Source organism: Cyanistes caeruleus, chromosome 12 (assembly GCF_971803275.1).
Source record: "Cyanistes caeruleus chromosome 12, bCyaCae1.hap1.1, whole genome shotgun sequence".
Classification (NCBI taxonomy): Eukaryota; Metazoa; Chordata; class Aves; order Passeriformes; family Paridae; genus Cyanistes; species Cyanistes caeruleus.
In genome coordinates this window covers 828,596-847,658 of record NC_141712.1, presented here as the reverse complement: position 1 = coordinate 847,658, position 19,063 = coordinate 828,596, and the positions used below count along the sequence as shown (strand labels likewise).

At 42.4% G+C, this 19,063-nt stretch overlaps 1 protein-coding gene across 7 annotated transcripts in view; it reads left to right on the top strand.

The window, feature by feature from the left end:
- The window catches only part of CDH11 (cadherin 11), an 82,544-nt gene that overhangs the window by 46,011 nt on the left and 17,470 nt on the right, over positions 1 to 19,063 (top strand). For 4 of the 7 annotated variants that reach the window (XM_086848273.1, XM_086848276.1, XM_086848274.1 and 1 more), the window contains 3 exons: positions 15,662 to 16,063; positions 17,836 to 18,130; positions 18,881 to 19,000. In XM_086848273.1, coding sequence (XP_086704399.1) covers positions 15,836 to 16,063; positions 17,836 to 18,130; positions 18,881 to 19,000 — 643 coding nt within the window. In that variant the 5' untranslated portion in view covers positions 15,662 to 15,835. Of the gene's footprint in view, positions 1 to 4,336; positions 4,489 to 15,661; positions 16,064 to 17,835; positions 18,131 to 18,880; positions 19,001 to 19,063 lie in introns of all 7 variants that reach the window. The other 3 variants (XM_086848279.1, XM_086848280.1, XM_086848278.1) reach the window with 1 other exon arrangement.

The following is a 19,063-nucleotide window of genomic DNA, read 5'->3' as shown; positions in this document are numbered from 1 at the left end:
GCATCATGTGTGATATATCTCTTGCTTGAGGCTGTTCCTAAAGGTGTAACCAAGTCCTAATGCCTCCCTCCAGATTGGAGTGCGTATTTTCCCCAATTTCCTCGGGGTTCTGTGGCTCAGATTTTCTGTGTATTTCTGGTATGTGTGGCAAGCAGACAGACACAGACTTTAATGCTGTAATCTGAGTTTCATTATACTGATGCTATAAATTCCTGTCTCAGAAGATATTTCAAAGAATATGGGTTCTGGGATGCATTACCCGCTTCTTTTGGCCAGTAGCCACAGCCTTCTAATGAATTCAATGGGATAATGGGAGAGGCCAGGAAAGGGGAAGTCTGAACCAACACAACATTTGGAATCAAAAGCAGGACTGACCCTGAAGGGTATTTTCTGGTTCTGTTCATAAACACAATCTTTTAGAAATAGCAGCCTAAAATACTGAATATTCATGGTCATGGCATCTGACCCTCTGTCTTTTTGCAGCTTTATCCCTACTTTTACAGGAGAACTTGGCCATTTCGCTTCCAATTCTCCCTTCTCTTCCCCCAAGATAGAAAAGCAGATTACATAACCTGCACAGCCTGGCTACTGTGAGAGGCCTTCTGGCTCGGGTTCATGCCATCAGCTGTATTTTGTGAACCAGGGCTGCATTGAAGCAAAAATAACCAACCAACCCAAAGGCTCTGCCTTGACCTCCTGAGCTGCTCTCATGCTTTCTTACTGCAGGCAACATGTGTGAGTTGCAGGACACTGGGGAGAAGATATTCCATATTTATTCCAGGGAATGTGCTCACACAAACATTTAGCACTCACTAATGAGGTGCTCATCCCAAGGCTGGGAGCCAGCTGCAGCTTTCACTGCTCTGCTGCTCTGTTCATGAGCTCAAAGGTGCCACCTGTGTCTCCTGTCCCCTCTGCCATGTGTGAGACCCAGGACAGAACAGCTCCATTGCAGGAACAGGCTCACCCCAAGGACAGCTCAACAAAGACTGTGCTGTGCTGTCTCCCAGTAAAGCCACTGACCCACTGCTTGTCACCCCTGCGCTGCTCCCAGCATCAGCAAAATGACACCAAAGTTGTGTACTCAACAAATGGAATGACCACTTTTCTCCTTGTAAGTCTGTAGTCATTTGATTTGCTTTATATTTAACAAACACAGAAATAATTAACTGTTTAAGTGGGAAAACTTGCCAACTAAGAATAGAATGGTAATGACTTTTTAATAACTGCCAAAACTCCTAAGCAGGGGCTGGTGCTTTGTTGGGTCAGGGTTATCCAGGTTGCCTCTGCTCCCCCCGTGCTGCTGTTCCATCTGTTTCCTCTGCACAGCTCACACAAGGCTGACACACTTCCCTTTGTCCTGCCGAGTGCTTCGCCCATGAGCAGTTAAGGAGTTACATCCAGGTTCCTTGGAGTCTCCACCAGTTCAATCTGCTGCAGCTTGTTGAGCTCATCTAACTTAAAAGAACAGAAATTAAAAGCCAACAGTGTTCTGCTGGCCTAAATTCTAAAGAGTGTAACCAGAGTTAGATTTATTATTACTTGAATTATCAGTTCAGTCACACTGAGCTCTTGTTCAAGCTATGTACAGTTAAAAGTGATAGGGAGGAGCTTCCCAGTCCCTGCCTTTTCCTCGTGAGAAGAAACCATGAGCTGCCTCAGGCAGAGATCTTGAGGCGGGATGGGAGCAGGACTTTATCCCAGAGAATGCCGGGATGGATCTTTCTCCCTGCACCCAGAACCATTACTGTGTTTCTAACACCTTATTTTTCCAGAGCCACTGTTACATTTGCAGCTATGAGGCTGCACTTTTGCCTCAGCTCTGCAGGGCACATGCCAGCCTGTGTTGCTGTGAAAGGTGATTTTCTGGGTGTTGAACAGCACCCTTTGCTCCCTGTGTTATCTCTGAGCTTTGTGCAGCTCCCAGACTGCAGTGGTTCCACAGCTGAAGCACTGCTGGGAGCAGTTTCCAGCCCCACCACCCTCCTGTCCCTGATTTCCACATCTCCTCTCTCCTCCTGTGCTGTCTTCTGGCTGCACAGGTAGTTCACTGTGTATGGACTAATGCATTGTTATTTTTACCCCTTCAATTCAAACATAAACATAATCCCCCTTTGTGTTACAACACAGAGTCAGCCTGAGCTAAGCAAAAAGCCTAAGCAAATCAGGCCAGGCTCCTTGGTCCTTAGGAAACTTGTTACAGCCAAATAAATTAACCAAACCCAAGGTCTGGGCAGGCCAAAAGTGGTGCTGATGCTGCTTAAGAATCTGGCTGGGTCCTGCTGCCTGTGCAGGCAGCTCACTCCAGCTTGGGCATGTCACAAGCAATGGTGACACCATCCTAAGGGCTTACAAGGTGCTGAAATTTTAACAAGTTCACGTTATCATGTGGAAAATTATTTTTTACACTATTTATTTAAGCCCCATTATTAAATAAGCATTTAGTAAACATTCCTATTGGCAATCTCATTCTCACACCATCATTCATGTCACGTATTATAGCTTTATAGGGTTTTATAGGGTTTAGTTAAAGCTGTGTTTACAAACATAAAACAAGTGCCCATGCTTGACCTTCATAATTATTCATCCTTCTTATGGTATGGATTTTGCCATTCCTTGGGTCTGATTCTAAGCTCACTTGCTGAAGCTTAAGCCAGAAGGGGTTCAAAAGATTTTCACAGAGTTTAAAAAAAAAAATCATGTTAAGTTTTTTATAGCAATGTTTACCCTGTCAGCCATCCATTGGAACAAGAAATATGTCTGTCTACTCAGAAAGATGTTCCCTGTTCTTGGATGAATCCCCAGATCCAGTTTCTCCAGCTGGTGCCTGTCTGGTGCTTTATTCCCTCTGACCACTGGATTTCCAGGAAGCTATTTTTTATTGTCCTTTTGCTCAGCCTTGTAAGTTTTTAAGTTGAAAACACTGGCTTTGGGTCTTCAAAGTGGTGAGAAAACAGAGGGTTAGCTTTGCAGACAAGTGCTGTGTCACTGTCCTTGGGTGGGAAGACTCCATAAAGAAACTCAGTTCTGATCCACACGAGTTCTCTTATGCAACATTATCTCATGTACCAGAGAGATTTAAAGGAAAATGAGGATAGAAGTTTCAGCATCACGCATAAAATAAAACATAGCCAAGGAATGAAAAGCCCCATGTTCTTTGCAATGTGAGCAATACCAACAAGCACACAGAATTTAAATTCTGTGAAGTCTGAGGTACCACACTAAGCCAGAGAACAAGGTGAGGGTTAGCTAAGCTTGTTCTAAGGGTTAAATCAGTGCTGCTTATCAGGTCAATGGCAAATCTTCACAAATAAAGGGGAATCCTTAGCAAAGGTAAAAGAACTTAATCTGGGAAAAAAACCCCAAAAACTCAAGGGATGCTCAACATGCTGCACCTAACAATTTTAGTCTGACTTGGAGCCAAAGCCAAAGTACAGCTGGAACATAAAGTTATGTATTTGGAAACTCATTGGAGCTGATGAATGGCCACACACAGAACCCCCTCAACAGCAGCAGCCCAGTCTCCAAGGGCTCCAACACGATGGATTTATAGACTGTTCCATTTTGTGCCCTCCACTGGATCATCAGTCCTTGGCTCTCCATCCTCTTCATCTTGTTCACCATTCACTTGCTTTAACACTGTAATTTGGCCTTCCAGTTCTCACCAGCTCTCTTGGGCTTAATATTATGGAATGTAAAAGCTTTCTACTGACACAACTTCCATTTTCTTTCTCTCTGCTCTCTCAGGACTGTCAGCAGTCATTTTAACTTGGTGCTTATTTCAGCTGGGAAGTCGACATTTCCTTTAGGTCCAAAGTTTTTAAGTATTCCATCCTTCCTCCAATAAATGTAGCAGGTACCAATGTTTCTAGAAAGATTATGTTTGGTGACAGACTCTCTCATCTCTCTTTAACCTAATAGTTCATTTTCCAGAAAAAGAAACCATAATTACTCCAAGAGCAATTTATTTAATTACTGTTATGGAAGACTTCAAAGGAAATTGGTTGAATTGAAATAGTGATATCACCCTGGCAACATTTTGAAAAGAACATTTTGGTAGAAAACATGCTGAATGTAAGGGCATGTTTAATGTAGAGAAAAAAGTGCCTAATCCTCTTCTGGTGAATGGAGCTTTCAGTATTTTTTTGGTATATTCGTACATGTATGGCAATTTTTTAATTATTGGTTTTTGGATTTATTTCACTTTGATAAATGTATTTTTTTTCCCCTCTACTTGCCTCATATTAAGGTTATTTAATGAAAAAATTAAACTCAATATAACAGTCCTACCAAATGTTATGTTTTCCTCTTTCTTTTCCCCAAACTCATTTTTAAGGGCACTTCAGAGATTTTCATTAATGAGAAAATTGTTATTGATGTGGAAGGTGAAGCTTTACCTGCCTGGACACAGGTTCATTTGCACTCCAGTACTTTTAGATTGTCCTGTTGATTAAAGAAGACGCTTCTGGTGCAAGATGCAGAATTGAGGTTGGTGTTCCAGGACATGCAGACACACCCCACCAGACCTGATTATTGCACTCTTAAGGCCAGGACTTGCCCTTGGCACCATAGTAAGGGTGGCAAAAGATATTTATAGCCTCAAAACCCCTAATGCATTTCCAAAATGCATCTAATAAAGTTGATTCATTCATTCAGCTACAAATATCACTAATTTAATTTTCAAAATGCCCATTTTTGGCCAACTTCCCACAACAAATGTCTGTGAAATATCAGTTCAAGTTATTTAAAATTTGCCTTTTCTGCATGATAACAATGACACCAAACACCATCCCAGCTGTAGCAAGGCACTGGTTCATGTTACAGGAACAGAAATGAAGTGTTTTGTCACCATCATCTGTAATTACAGGTCAGAAATAGTTCCAAGCCAGGTCTGGGATGTGTTTGTGGTTCATGTTATCATTTAGAAAGATATGATGAACAGGTTCAAATCAAAATGAGCTATGCTCATGAAAAATATGCTGAATCATTTGCCTTTTTTTTTTTAGTGGATCAATTGAATGAAAAACAAATTTAAATTGCAAGCTGACACCAGCCTGTCTTTTTGTGCTATTTTTTGTGTCTTTTTTGTGCTATCATTGCATTTATTTGTATGCTTAGTATCTCTTTGCATCATCATAGCACCTGTTGCTGGATTTTTGGGGTTTGCAATATAAAATTGAAAATTATGCCTTAGTCCTTACAGCCCTTGAGCCCTAAAAATCCATATAAATCCTCTGATTTGTGCTCAAAGCACATCAGGAAGCCATAAAGGAAGTTATTTTAATGAAAGTGGTGTTTTCTTTGTGTTTGTGTACTTGGGGGTTTTTAGGTTAAATGGAAATATTCTATGGTGACTAATTGCAGCAAGGCATCTCAGAAAAGACTCATGCAAATATTGTTTTAATTAGAATCTTGTGATTTAATAGGTTGCAACTAATAATAATAGAAATGTGAAGATTTGGTCTTTTCAGGTGTAGCCTCCCATTAGGAATTTAAACAGTGATGGTCTCCTTTATTAGTGCCACTGAAGCTGATTTAAGAATGTTTGAATATTCTAGGGTTGTTCTCTCACTTTTGAGCCAAAATTGGTCTCCTCACAGACAATCTTTGCCTAGGCAAAAATTAATTATTGATTCAGTTTTTCATTCAGAAATCTCAAAGTGGCTTTTATGCTCTTTATGGAAGAAATTTGCACTAAACTGGAGCAGTTAAGCGAGCTATCGAAAAAAGAACCTTCCATGGGCATGGCTGAAGGATCTGAGCTCTTCCTTCTGCAGTTCCAAGAAAGCTGGGGAAAGGAAGCAGCTTTTGACTGGTAATTTTGCTCTCACCTTTCTCTCTTTTGTGAAGGGTGACTCTCAGTAATTCCCTAACTTGTCAAGTTTTATAAAGATAAATGTTCCAGGGGCTGCAGTGTGAACCTCTCTAAGTGAGTCATGATGTGAAAGTCTTTCATCAGGAGCGTTCCTGCTAGAGGGAGACCAAACTGAGGGGGACATGGAGATTGAGGAGTCCAGTAGGATTAAATTCAAAGTGGAAGAATGTTTTGTAGAGGAACACACTGACCACACAAAGACCACCCAGGATGCTTTAGCAGTCTGGATTTGGGCAGCACTGCTGAAGCTGCCTCTGGAAATGAAGCTGTAAGTGCAGAACCACAGACTGAATTTAGATTTCTGCTTGTGTGGGGGCTGCCAGCTCTTCAGCAGGAGGTTATGGATCTGAGCAGAAATGGATTGCTGGCTGGAATTCTGTCTGCCTTGGTTTGGGAGCTCAATAGACCTGCCTGCAATCATTAGCTTTTTGATAGGTTTTCACTCTTTAATCTTGACTGTCTGTCTCATTTCTGGCACAAACCAAAGAGACCATCAGTCACAGCACAAGTGTTATTCAGATATTCATACATATCAATTCTTAGGGGAAAAAATATTTAGGGTTGGCTTAGCATGTAATTACAGCGTTAGTAGTTGCAAGTAAGTTGGCTTTGGTTGTCATTTGTGTCCTCCTCAGGGTGTCACTGAGAGCCACTCACATAATAACAACGACTGAGACTAGCATGGGCTGGGCTGCAGCTTTGCTGGCCTTGGAGCATCCAGGGAATTATGAGAATTCCAGTTTGTCTGAAAAGCACAAGAACACAATTACTATTTAAAATAAACTCTACCAAGAGCTTAGACATTACTTGGAATGACTCTATCAATCACCATGTTCTTTAATAAGACTACCTTTCTTGTGCTGGTTGTTTTCTTGTAGAGTTTATGCTTAAAACCAGACAGCCTCTGTCACATTTATCTTAAGTGGATCTCCCCAGGGCAGCAAGTAAATGTAAAACTCTGTTTACAGCCATTTTTCCTTTCCCAAGCCTTTTAATATCACTCTCTCAGGCTTATTTCTGTGTCATTCACTCCATAATGTACTAAGTTGTCTTCCTGCTTTCCCCTGCTTTATATGAGGTACAGTGAGCAGCAATCTCACCCTCACGAGCACAAATTAAATCAAAGCTTGGGGAAAATGCCATACTTCCATGATGAATCCAGAGGTGGATGCTGACAGATAGCACATCACACTGTTCAGGGGGTTATTCCTCTTCCCTGCACAATGACTTCTGTTTTCAAAGGGCCATCATTTTCTGGCTTTGTCTATGGTTTTGTAACGCTGAGTCTCAAAGCTGCTACAGGAAAATGTGGCTACATTTCAAAAACTCTTCTTTGGAGCAGCTGGGGATTATTGGCTTTAAACATCTCAGTAATCCAATACAGTGCTATAAAACATAATTTAAAAATGCAAAGGATTAAGATTTCCTTTCATGGGATTCTACAGAACTCAGAATAGGATTCCACAAAACTTGCTTAGCATTTTTGAAGCAACTTCTATTGTCAAGATGAAAATCACCAGTTCTGTAAATATTTCACTTCTGCATTTAGTACATACAAATCTTGTCATGACCTAGAATTCCTCTGTGGTAGGATACCTCTAGAATCTTGTCTGTTTGCTAACCAAATATAAAGTTATATATAAGTTACATAAATACTTATCTCTGCAAAACTGCAGCCTCAAATTCTAATCCTTTACATTGCAGTGTAAAGTGCTCCCTTGCAAAACACAGGACATGAACTGGGGGAGTGTGAGGTTCTTATTATTCAGTGCAATAACTAAGAGAATTTTTTTCCCCCAAGTATCTTTAAATATGAAGAATTTCCCTTTCTGGACTAAACACTTTTGTCTCATAAGACTAATTATGTTCTGTGAATGGCACAGAAAACTTTATACCAATTTGCATTCAGATGAGGATTGTTTGCTGTTCTCTCCAGTGAGGACTGGAATGTGCTCCAGCAAGAGGGACCCAGAGCTGCAGAGGGGCTCACAGGGAGTTACTGGCTGCCAGTCTGCTTTGGAATCACACACTGGGAAAACTGAGATTTACCAGCTACATACACAGCAGGAATGTATAGAGATCCAAGCTCATGTCATCTAAACAAAACATTTTACATGAGACCAGTGCACACTGGCCTTTATTAAAAAATTCCAGGATGGTTTGGGCTGGACGGGACCTCAAAGCCCAACCATCCCCACCCCAGCCATTGGCAGGGACACCTCCCACTGTCCCAGGCTGCTCCAGCCCCAGTGTCCAACCTGGCCTTGGGCACTGCCAGGGATCCAGGGGCAGCCACAGCTGCTCTGGGCACCCTGTGCCAGGGCCTGCCCACCCTGCCAGGGAACATTTTTTTCTCCCTAATATCTTTTCTAAACCTTCTCTCTATCAGTTGTCCTGTCATTCCACTCCTTGTGCCTGATTCCCATTAAACACAGATAGGCATGACCAGATTCTGGGTTTGCTCACAGGCATGGAGTCAGTTTGATGCAGAGGAAGTCCTTCAGTTTTTAATTCTCCTATTTCACATGGGATGAGTGAGACCTATGGCACTGAGAGAGGGAAATGTGCCGGTGCCGTGTCCCCGTGATGCCCTGGGAGAAGGGGTTCATTTGAGGAAGCAAAACTCCATCTCTGATCATCATCTCATCATCTGGGATGATTTCCTGACTGGAAATACACAGGAAGCCCAAAACTGCTGGGGCACAGCTGAAAGCTGATGTTGTGTCATCTCCCAGTTCAGCTGTTCTTCTAAAGGAGGCCTTGCAAATTTTAACACACCAGTGTCGCACTTCCCTTTCTGCCTAAGGGTAAATTCAGCCTGGCCTCTAGTTCCAGAGGAAAAATGTAATAATCCAAATTTGAGTCTTGTCCAAATTTAGCACACCTAGAATTTAAAATTTCAGCCATTTTCAGGACTAAAGGGTTTATTTGAAGAACTGGCTTTGCCATATGTGTCATGCAACTAAATGTGCTGCAAAGCAGTTCTTGATATCATAATATTCTTTTGTATAAATAAAATGAGAGGCCCTCTTTAGCACAAGTTTGTCATGAAGTCCAAGCTGAAAAACTGTTTTGGTCTGATAATGCATAACAGTTTAAAATCAAAAAGTAACTGAGAGAATTAAGTTAAATGTGCAAGTTACTGATTCTTGTTTTCACTTGTTCCATAAATAATAAGGAAAAGGCTATCAATTTACTTTTTTACATAATTTTCTTGAAATGACTCAAGGAAGAGAACAACATTTTGTTAAAGAGGAAAAAAATCAAATTAAATGTTAAATGTGGGAGACCAGCAGGTTAGGGCTGAGTAGCTTTCTGCAACAAGAAATTTGTATCCTTCAAAAATCTTTTCTGATTAATGTACACCCAATTTCTTGAAAATTGGTAGGCATCAGGGGTTTGCATGGAGCAATCTGCAGGAGGATAAAGATCTATGGCAGACTGAACTCCTCCCACACTCATCCATGCACAGGAGGAATGAAATCCTTGTGCACAGGACTCTTCCACATCCCTCACCTCATGTGTTTTAGTAAAAACTCCCAAAGCAGTTATGTTTGTGATATGTCCTAAAGATTTACTAGTGGGACTCGATTGATTATTGGATCTGGAGATTTGTTCCCCACTTGCTTTTCATGAGAGCTGCTGGTTTTCCATCAGCCCATGGAAATTTTATTGTCTGGGGAAGGGACACTCTCTGTGCTGAGCACTGAGGTTAAAGGGCACAGTGGGAGCCCTGGGGCTGCTCAGAACAGCCCCAGCCCCAAAGCAGGAGTCTGTCCAGGTTCTGGGGAGCTTTGCAGAGCCCGCTCCGATGGGGAAAGGTCCCTGCCCAGCTGAGGACATCACCTGGCCACTGCAGGTCCTGCCCTGCCTCCCAGGGCTCTTCCAGCTGTGCCCCACCTCCACCTCTCTGCCCAAAACTCAGGCACTGTCAACTCCAGAACTAATAAGATCCAATATTTATTCTGTCATTAAAAAGCTATTCATTTCCTTGTCTGATGATAAAATTATGGTAGAATAAATCCTTCATCTTTTCAGCTAATTCTAATTACAGCTAAAATATCATTTAGACTGGGAGTTTGCTATATTTACTTGATACTTTTGGAAAACATTTCAGAACATAATCATCCATTATTATATTGCAACACTGTGATCTTGGCTGACTTCTGCCAAATGTATTCCTGAGAACAATTGCTATTTTAATGCATCATCCAGAAGTTATGGCCTAGACAAATCAGAAAAAATTGTTTAGTCTATTATAATTTGGCTTACGGTCATTTAATAGCATGCAGGAAATCATCATGAATGCTGAGGATTATTGTTTCCATAAAAATAATGAAAGGAATTTAAAGTTGGCTAAACTCCACTTCTGCCACTGCTCTTGTCATTGAAATAATCTCTGGTGCCTCTTCATTTTTTGCTGTTGATATCTTGGAGCAGTCATTCAGGTCTGTGTGAAGCTGTGTGGAGTACAGTGACTTTGCAGAGTGGCTGCTTGCAGTATGGTTTCCACATGGACATGGATATATTATTTTCCAGGTGTTAAGATATGTTCTTGATTTAGTTCTTAAATGAACAACATATTTCCATTAGGAATATTGATAGGTGTTTCTAACGGTCAAAGAACAGACTTTTCTTATGTTAAAATTGAAACTGGTGAGGTTTGTATTAACAACTACAAGTACACAGCACAGCCATGCTGTCTGTGCAACTAGAAATGCCCAGCATGCCTGTTCTCACAGCTATTTAGGGACATATTTTATTTCCGTGCAGACATTTTGATATACACCTCCCCATGCAGGTGGTTTTTCAGAGTATGGACTAGACTTTTAAAACATTTCTTTGTACTGCATGCCTCAAATGGTATTCAGGGATTTCACTGCATTCATTTGCCTTGCTGATGAGATCAGACCTTGTGTAGTGGCTAATAAACTCTTGTTCACCCTTTACCCCTGATAATCTGTTATGCAGTACCAAAATAGCCAACATTTGTTTGTGTACAGTTAAAATATATTAATGGAATTCATGCTTTTGAATACAAGTCCATCTTGGTTCAGCCAGTGTCTGAGTCTCCTCAGGGGCAGGGAAAGGTTCTGCTTCCCCCAGAGGTGCTGGCACTGCCCAGGCTCCCCAGGGAATGGGCACAGCCCCGAGGCTGCCAGAGCTCCAGGAGCGCTTGGCCAGCGCTGCCAGGGACGCCCAGGGGGATTGTTGGGGGGTCTGGGCAGGGACAGGAGCTGTGTCCATGATCCCTGTGGGACCCTTCCCACTCAGGATATTCTGTTTCTATGAAACTTGGAATCTACTATGCTCAAGGAAGTGGGAAACAGCTTTTCTTACAGATTTTTTAGAAAAATTTGGGATTTCAAAGTTATACATCACAAACTTCTAAACAATAAAGTAAAAAAAGTCAGGATGTGATTTGTGGTGGATTAACCCCAGCCAGCAATTGAGCAGCACACACTGCTCACTCCCTGCTCCTCCCTGGGGTTGGGGGCAGAGATTTGGGAGAGTAAAAGTGAGAAAACTTTCGGATTGAGATAAAGACACTTTAATAGGACAGAAAAGGAAGAAAATGGTGATAACAATAATGAAGAAATGATTTGAATATACTAAACAAATGATGCACACTGCAGTTGCTCATCATTCACAGACTTCTGCCCAGCCAGCTCCTGAGACACCCCTGGCCAGTTCCCCCCAGTTTATGTGCTGAGCACAGTGGCATGGTCTGGAATATCCCTCTGGTCAGCTTGGGTCAGTTATCCCAGCTGTGTCCACTCCCAGCCCTTGCTGCCTCCCCTGCAGCCTGCTGACAGCTGAAAAGTGCTTGACTCAGTGTAAACACTGCTCATCACCAACTCAAACTTCAGTGTGTGATCAGCATCATTCTCTTCCTAAACCCGACACACCCCTGGAGCAGCTACCGAGAGGAAGACTGGCTCTATCCCAGCCAAAAGCAGCAGTGCTGCAGTTTGGCCAAGTGTCCACTGAGACTGGCTTGGCTGCAGCTGAGGGTTGTAACTATAGGCAGAAATACCCAAATGCCGCAAAGATTGTGACTTTTTAAAAAAGGCTGCAACCATTCATGGCAAATCAGTCTGACAAATCTGTGCAGTGTCTGAACCCAAGTGCTGCACACGGAATTTTCAGATGCTTACTGGAGCAGCAGCCCAGCAGCGACAAACACCATCCTCACACCTGTATTCCAGACTCTCAGCATTATGAGGTATTTTTCCCCAAGAGAAAAAGAATTGCTTTATAAATTGTTTAGCTCTTTTTTCATGTTTTCGGATTGAGATAGAAAGAAACCATAGGCTTTCAGCAGCTGAGTTATTGTTGAAATGTTTGAAATGTTTTTAGATAGATTGTTTGGAAAATAAAGGAAAAAAGATATTTGGGGGCTTTTGTTTTGTTGTATTTTATTTTTTTTATTAATGCTACTCTTTCATTTTTTAATGAAATTTATTTTAGCTTTTACTTAAGAGTATCTCGTGCACCTTGTCTTTTATAATACAAGTAGTTCATGAAAATCCAGACTGTAGCTGGTTTGAATTTAAGTAATTTCACAGCTTTCAGTGGAAGCCAGTCAAGTTATGCTATTTTAGATTTTTTGAGGATAGGAGTCAGAGGTTTTGCTGCTGGAGTGAACATGATGTGAGTGAGCAGAGCATGACCTCCAGGAGGGGAGAAGGGACATAAGGAGGCCAGGGACACTTTGTTGTAGTTCCAGCTTTCCTGGCAGCCTGTCTTACCTGGGAGTCACTTCCTAAAGAGCCAGCTTGGAACTGCTGCCAGCACGGAGCCCTTTGACTTTATCAACCAGAAGTAAATGGTCTTAGGGACTTGTTTTTAGCCCAAGTGGGACCTGACCCAGCCAGATCCCCCTGCCCTGAGCTGAGCCAGCATGGGCAACAGGGGAGGGGATTGTGCCCCTCTGGCCCTCAGGTGAGACCCCACCTGCAGAGCTGCCCCAGCCTGGGCCCAGCACAGCAAGGAGCTGGAGCTGCTGGAGAGAGCCCAGAGGAGGCTCCAGGATGAGCAGAGGGATGGAGCAGCTCTGCTGGGAGGAAAGGCTGCCACAGCTGGGATGGTTCAGCCTGGAGAGGAGAAGCTTTGGGCTGAGCTCAGGGTGGCCTTGCAGGGCCTGAAGGAGCTGCAGGAAAGATGGAGAGAGACAATTGCCAAGGGCTGGAGGGACAGGACACAGGGAATGGCTCCCAGTGGCAGAGGACAGGGAGAGATGGGATATTGGGCAGGAATTGTTCCCTGGCAGGGTGGGCAGGCCCTGGCACAGGGTGCCCAGAGCAGCTGGGGCTGCCCCTGGATCCCTGGCAGTGCCCAAGGCCAGGTTGGACACTGGGGCTGGAGCAGCCTGGGACAGTGGGAGGTGTCCCTGCCATGACAGGGGTGGAATGGGAAGAGCTTTCAAGTCCATTCCAGCCCAAACCATTCTGAGATTCTCTGAAGTGGTGGATGAGAGAGAATAGTCTTCTTTAGCTTAAAGACATGGAACCTTATTGCTTCATCTCTGTACATGGACATGTAGAGGACAGAACAAAAGATAATAAACAATTTTTGCTTTAAATCCTTTTTAGTAAATAAGCATTGATCTGTGATTAACATTTTTTTCCAGCACTTCACACTTGAATAGCTGATAATAAGCACTGTGTGTATCAGCTTGGCTCTGCCATTCTGGTTAAGCAACATTATAAAAAGTTTTCTAGTTTACATAACAGTATTGAGGAGGTGGGGAAGAGTGGGGGGATTTGTTCACTTATGTCTGTAGCTGAGATCATTCTGTGATGTTAATGGTGAATGACTATCAGTGAGTTTAATTTTCAAATGCTCCCTAAATCTATTAACATAAGCAGTTTATTTACAGATTATTTTTTTTTTATTTTTTATTTCTTCACAACAGGTTTAGAAATGCACAGCTGTCTATGAATATCTTCATATTCCATGTTTGGAGTATGTAGGTTCTTTATAACATTCCAGGAGCCCAGTCCCCTCTAACTGCTGCACATGAGTGATCCCTACAGCACAAATCCCATAGCTTTTGATTTATTTTTTAATGCAAAGCTGGGTGCAAGGCAAGTGCCCAAAATAGGTGAAATCTCAGTTTTCAAGCTCTTTAAGCCTTACATTGTTTTTATCCCTCAGCAAGATGGAGACATGAAATGAAAAACACAGACCCTACGCTCCACACTTTACACACATACATTGTGTCCAAATTAAAGCATCTTCCTAAGCAAAATCATAGGAATGGTTTTCCTTTTCATGTATTCCATGCTGGTGTGAGTAATCAAGTAAAATGTAACAATAGGAAAAAGTCAAATGGATACAACAAATCTATTTAATAAATATGCTTGGGAAAGCCACACTATATTTGCATCTATGTGTGAGACTGTCATTTCACTTGTTATGCTGGAGCTAGTTTGGTGCTGTGGTTGAAGTGATTTCAGTTTTCAGTAAATTGAAAGCTGATCTTTTTTGGGGAAATAAACCCAAATATTTCATTCCTTATTCATGAACCCCTGTCAGCCAATGTACTTTTATGTAACTGTAAAAGGGATGTGGAAGGAGGACATGACTGCTTAGGGTGTGAGAAAGACAACCCAAAATGAGTGGGTTTGGGACTAGTGAGATGTTTGCCCGTGGCTGGAGTTACAAAATGTGCTGTAGCTTCAAGCTTTTGCCTATATTCACATTTTCTCTGCTGATAATATGAGTAAGAACTCCTTATTTAAAAAATAATTCTGTTTTACAGCTGATGGTAGCACATATTTATACATTTGCCTGTGTAAATATAGCATCAAGATTTTTATCAGTATATTGCAGAAGAGTAAAGTTGAATCACACCAAAAACTAAACCAAACATTGTAGGGACCTTGTAAAATTTGTTGTTGTGCAAAGATTCAAGGAGAATATGTTGGAAACCCCAGAGACAAGTGAAAGTGGCCTTTGTGATGGATTGAGGGCTGCTTAGTTCAGGTTTCATTTTATTATGCAATTTCTCCCTCAAATATTAAATCTGACCTAGTGTTCTAAGAAGTATTAGAAAGTAGGAGATCAATGTAATCCTGGTAATTTGTCACCCAGGGAAAGCAGGAAAAAATAGTTAAATCAATTGTTATCAGAAATGTCTGAATGCATTTTTATTACTTTGTGGCATTTATTGTGTCCAGCCCAGAGCAGCACACTGGCAATCAGTGCTGATCGTTCCTTGATCGTCTGAGGCGCTTCCAAGGTCTAAATCCAAATTGGAGCTCCTTGGAACTCTGCCAGCCCCTGCTCTGCCCAGAAAAAACAGAGGTGGCTATGTTCAGCACAAGGATCCATTGATCATGAAAGGGCTGGTGGAGAAATATTGCATTCGTGATCAGTCTTGGGATCTCCCTTGTATCTGGACCTCTGCCTTAGCAGCTTATATCTAAGGCTTATATCTAAGCTCTAAAGAGGGATTAGGTCTAAATTAGGTGTTTCTACAGTTACCTTTCATCTTGGCCAAAATCTATTTGAAAGGATCAGGAGAAAATATGATTCCCTATCTATATTTCAACTTCCAGCCAGTAAGTGGCCAAACAAGCCAGCCAGGAGATTCTGCAAGGCGGCAGCTCCATGTAGCAAAACATCAAGTCTGCTCTCAGGATTTCATCAGTATTGATGTATTTATTCTAATCTTACCTTGATATTTACCAAGGAAGTCCTAGTTTTGTTTTACTAAATAAAAAAACCCTACTACATCCTAAAAGAATTGACAATTTTTTCCATTTTCCCTTCTTCCAGGAACTGAGTTGGGAAGCTGCAGAGCATTAAGGTGATGTGTTTAATGTGTGGTGGCATCCTATGTGCACAACAGTTGCAACAGGTCTGAAACTCCTCAGTGGCCCAAGGCATTCTGACTTCCAAGGTGGAAGGGGTAGATTCTCAGATACTCCTGTGCCTACACAATAACCAAAAATGAAGGAGGACCATTGTTTACACGCTGCTCTCCTCTGCCTGGGAGTGCTGTGCTACAGCCACGGCCTGACCACGGAGAGGCTCAACCACTCCCGGCCCTCGCTGCACGGGCACCACGAGAAGGGCAAGGAGGGACAAGTCCTGCACCGTTCCAAAAGAGGCTGGGTGTGGAACCAGTTCTTTGTTATAGAAGAGTACACGGGACCAGATCCTGTGCTGGTAGGAAGGGTAAGAAAGAATTCCTTTTTCAGCCATTGATTAATATTCTAAATTTTTTATTATTTTTTGAGGGAGGTTTGTGGGGATTATTTTGTGGTTTTTGCTGTTGCCTTTGTGCTGTATAAGCTGTATCTTCATTTTCTTATAGGTCAGTTTAGGTGCTAAGCAAAGCCAATACTAATATTTCCATTGACCTCAGTACTCCTTGAATGAAGGTTCAGGCTGTTACTCAGCAAAAGAGAAAGAACCCCATCAACAACTTGATCAAAAATATGTCTCAAGAATATAATTCTCAGGTCTTTAAAAACAACAATTAAAAATTGAATGTCTAACCCAGCAGCTCAGTAATATAGGTATCTTTTGATCCTCTCATTTTCAAATTATCAGTAAAATATATTGAGGGCTATGTATAGAGGAAGGTAAATATCTGTGTGCATGTGGCTATGTGCACAGTTCCTGGAATTATTTTTTATTCTGCTACTGTCTAACACTAGTAAAATATAAACAGATAAATAAACCAGTCTATTTGCTAGTTTGTAAATGGGCAGCAGACCAGTGTTGACTTAACCCCAGCACAAAAAGGGAGGAGAAACAGGATCAATGTCAGCAAATACCATGCTGGGTATTCTGGTTTAAAATGATGCAATTTGTAGATGTCAATATAAAACCAAATTTGGCTCAATGTTTCCCTCATTTGTCAAACTGAAGTGTGCACTAGTTGTAGAATTAAGAATGTTTAGTGAGCATTTATTGCTTCTTTTATATTAGAGAGGATGTAATTAAAAACTGGTTGGCTGTCACAGAATCACACAGAATCCCAGAATCACTGACTCTGGAAAATCCCTCCCAGCCCAAGGAGTCCCAGCTGTGCCCAATCCCCACCCCCTCCCCAGCCCAGAGCTCTGAGTGCCACCTCCAGCCCTTCCTGGGACACCTCCAGGGATGGGCACTGCAAAGCTCCCTGGGCAGTTCCAATCCCTGAGCTCCCTTTCCATGGGGAAATTCCTCTGATATCCCCCCTGAGCCTCCCCTGGCCCAGCCTGAGGCCGTTCCCTCTCCTCCTGTCCCTGTTCCTGGGAGCAGAGCCCGACCCCCCCGGCTGTCCCCTCCTGCCAGGGACTTGTGCAGAGCCAGAAATTCCCCTTGAGCCTCCTTTGCTCCATTCTGAGCCCCTTTCCCAGCTCCCTCAGCCCCTCCTGGGGCTTCAGACCCTTCCCAGCTCCATTCCCTGCCCAGGACATGCTCCAGCCCCTCCATGTCCTTCCTGAACAGGGAGGCCCAGAACTGGACACAGCCCTCGAGTACAGTGTACTTGCTACAAGCCAGGGTGCCCTTGGCCTTCTTGCACACCTGGGTACAGCTGGGCTCACTCATTTATCACTTAAATCAATCAATTTGTCATTTAACAGCTTTTTACATGCAACCCAGTAGAACTTGATTCATTGAAGTGTACAAAATCCTTGTAAAAATTACTCCTCCTACCAGCTTCATGTGAATATAGATCCTGCTATAAGTATCTTCTTGTGTATTCTCTTCTTTAAATCTGAAACTTTGGGTTTAGCAGCGCCCTGCATGTGGCAGGAGGCACGTCTGGGCTGGCACTGCTCTGGATGCAGGGTACATGTGGTCACAGCATGTCCCTGGGTGTGGATTACTGCCTGGTGGAAGCCACAGTTGTTGAAAACTGAAATGATAGCAATTTCCTGTACTTCTTTGTTTCATAAGCACATCCAGGAAATGTGTGCCCCCTTGTTAAGGTGTGTCTGTTTCTCCTTTTGTAGCTTCATTCAGATATTGATTCTGGAGATGGAAACATTAAATACATTCTCTCAGGTGAAGGAGCAGGAATCATTTTTGTTATTGATGACAAATCAGGGAACATCCATGCAACCAAGACACTGGATCGGGAAGAGAGAGCTCAGTACACCCTGACTGCTCAGGCTGTGGACAGGAACACGAACAGACCTTTGGAACCCCCTTCTGAATTCATTGTCAAAGTTCAAGACATAAATGACAACCCACCCGAGTTTCTCCATGAAAACTACCATGCCAATGTGCCCGAGAGATCAAATGTAGGTGAGTAGAAAGGCACTGTCCTTGTGGGAGGTGCTGCACTGTCAGGACATCTTGGCTTTATTTCATTCTTATTGTCAAAATAAAATGTAAAATTTACTTCGTGTTCAGCCAGTGATTCACTTGATGTATTTAATCTGCTGCCCAAATCAAACCCTGCACAGCTTCTAACTGAGAGACGTTCCTAGAATAGAACTATTTTTCCTCCTAGGAAGGAGCATAAGAGTCCCCTGGAATTTATGGAGTTGTGAATCCTCTGGGGTCAACACGAAGATCATTCCTTTGGCAGGGGTGTGTAATAAAGCTGGGAAGTTACTGCCTCACCATCTATTCCATTTTCATCTTCTGTTTGAGCTTGTGTCTGTCTCAGAGATTTCTACAGGAATGATTTGTCTGAAACTTACTGAGAAAAATGTAAAGGAAAACTCTATTGTTTGGCTGTCTAACAACCAAAGCAATATAAGGCTTAAACTACTGAGGGGAAAAAGCATAACGGTGCAGAGTGACTGCTGACTTTTATATCTTTGCTGGTTAGAACATTAATCCACTTCACAGCTGGTGACAGATTGTTTTGGGTCGTACAAGTATATTTTGCTATATAGAAATGGTCAAGTAATTTTGATTTTCATTTACCAAATGTGGAAACAAAAAAATTTTAAGAATAGCTCTGCTATGACTGAAAGCATCTCTGCACAGTCCTTCCAGACATGTTTGCCTCTGACTCTCCCTCCTGTGTTTGTTCTCCATTTTTAGGTACATCAGTTATTCAGGTAACAGCTTCAGATGCTGATGACCCTACCTATGGGAACAGTGCCAAATTGGTTTACAGTATCCTTGAAGGTCAACCCTACTTCTCAGTGGAGGCTCAAACAGGTATTATTGAAGAGTTTCTTTGAGCAGCACCTCATGACCAGAGTGCATCAAAGTGAACTAAAT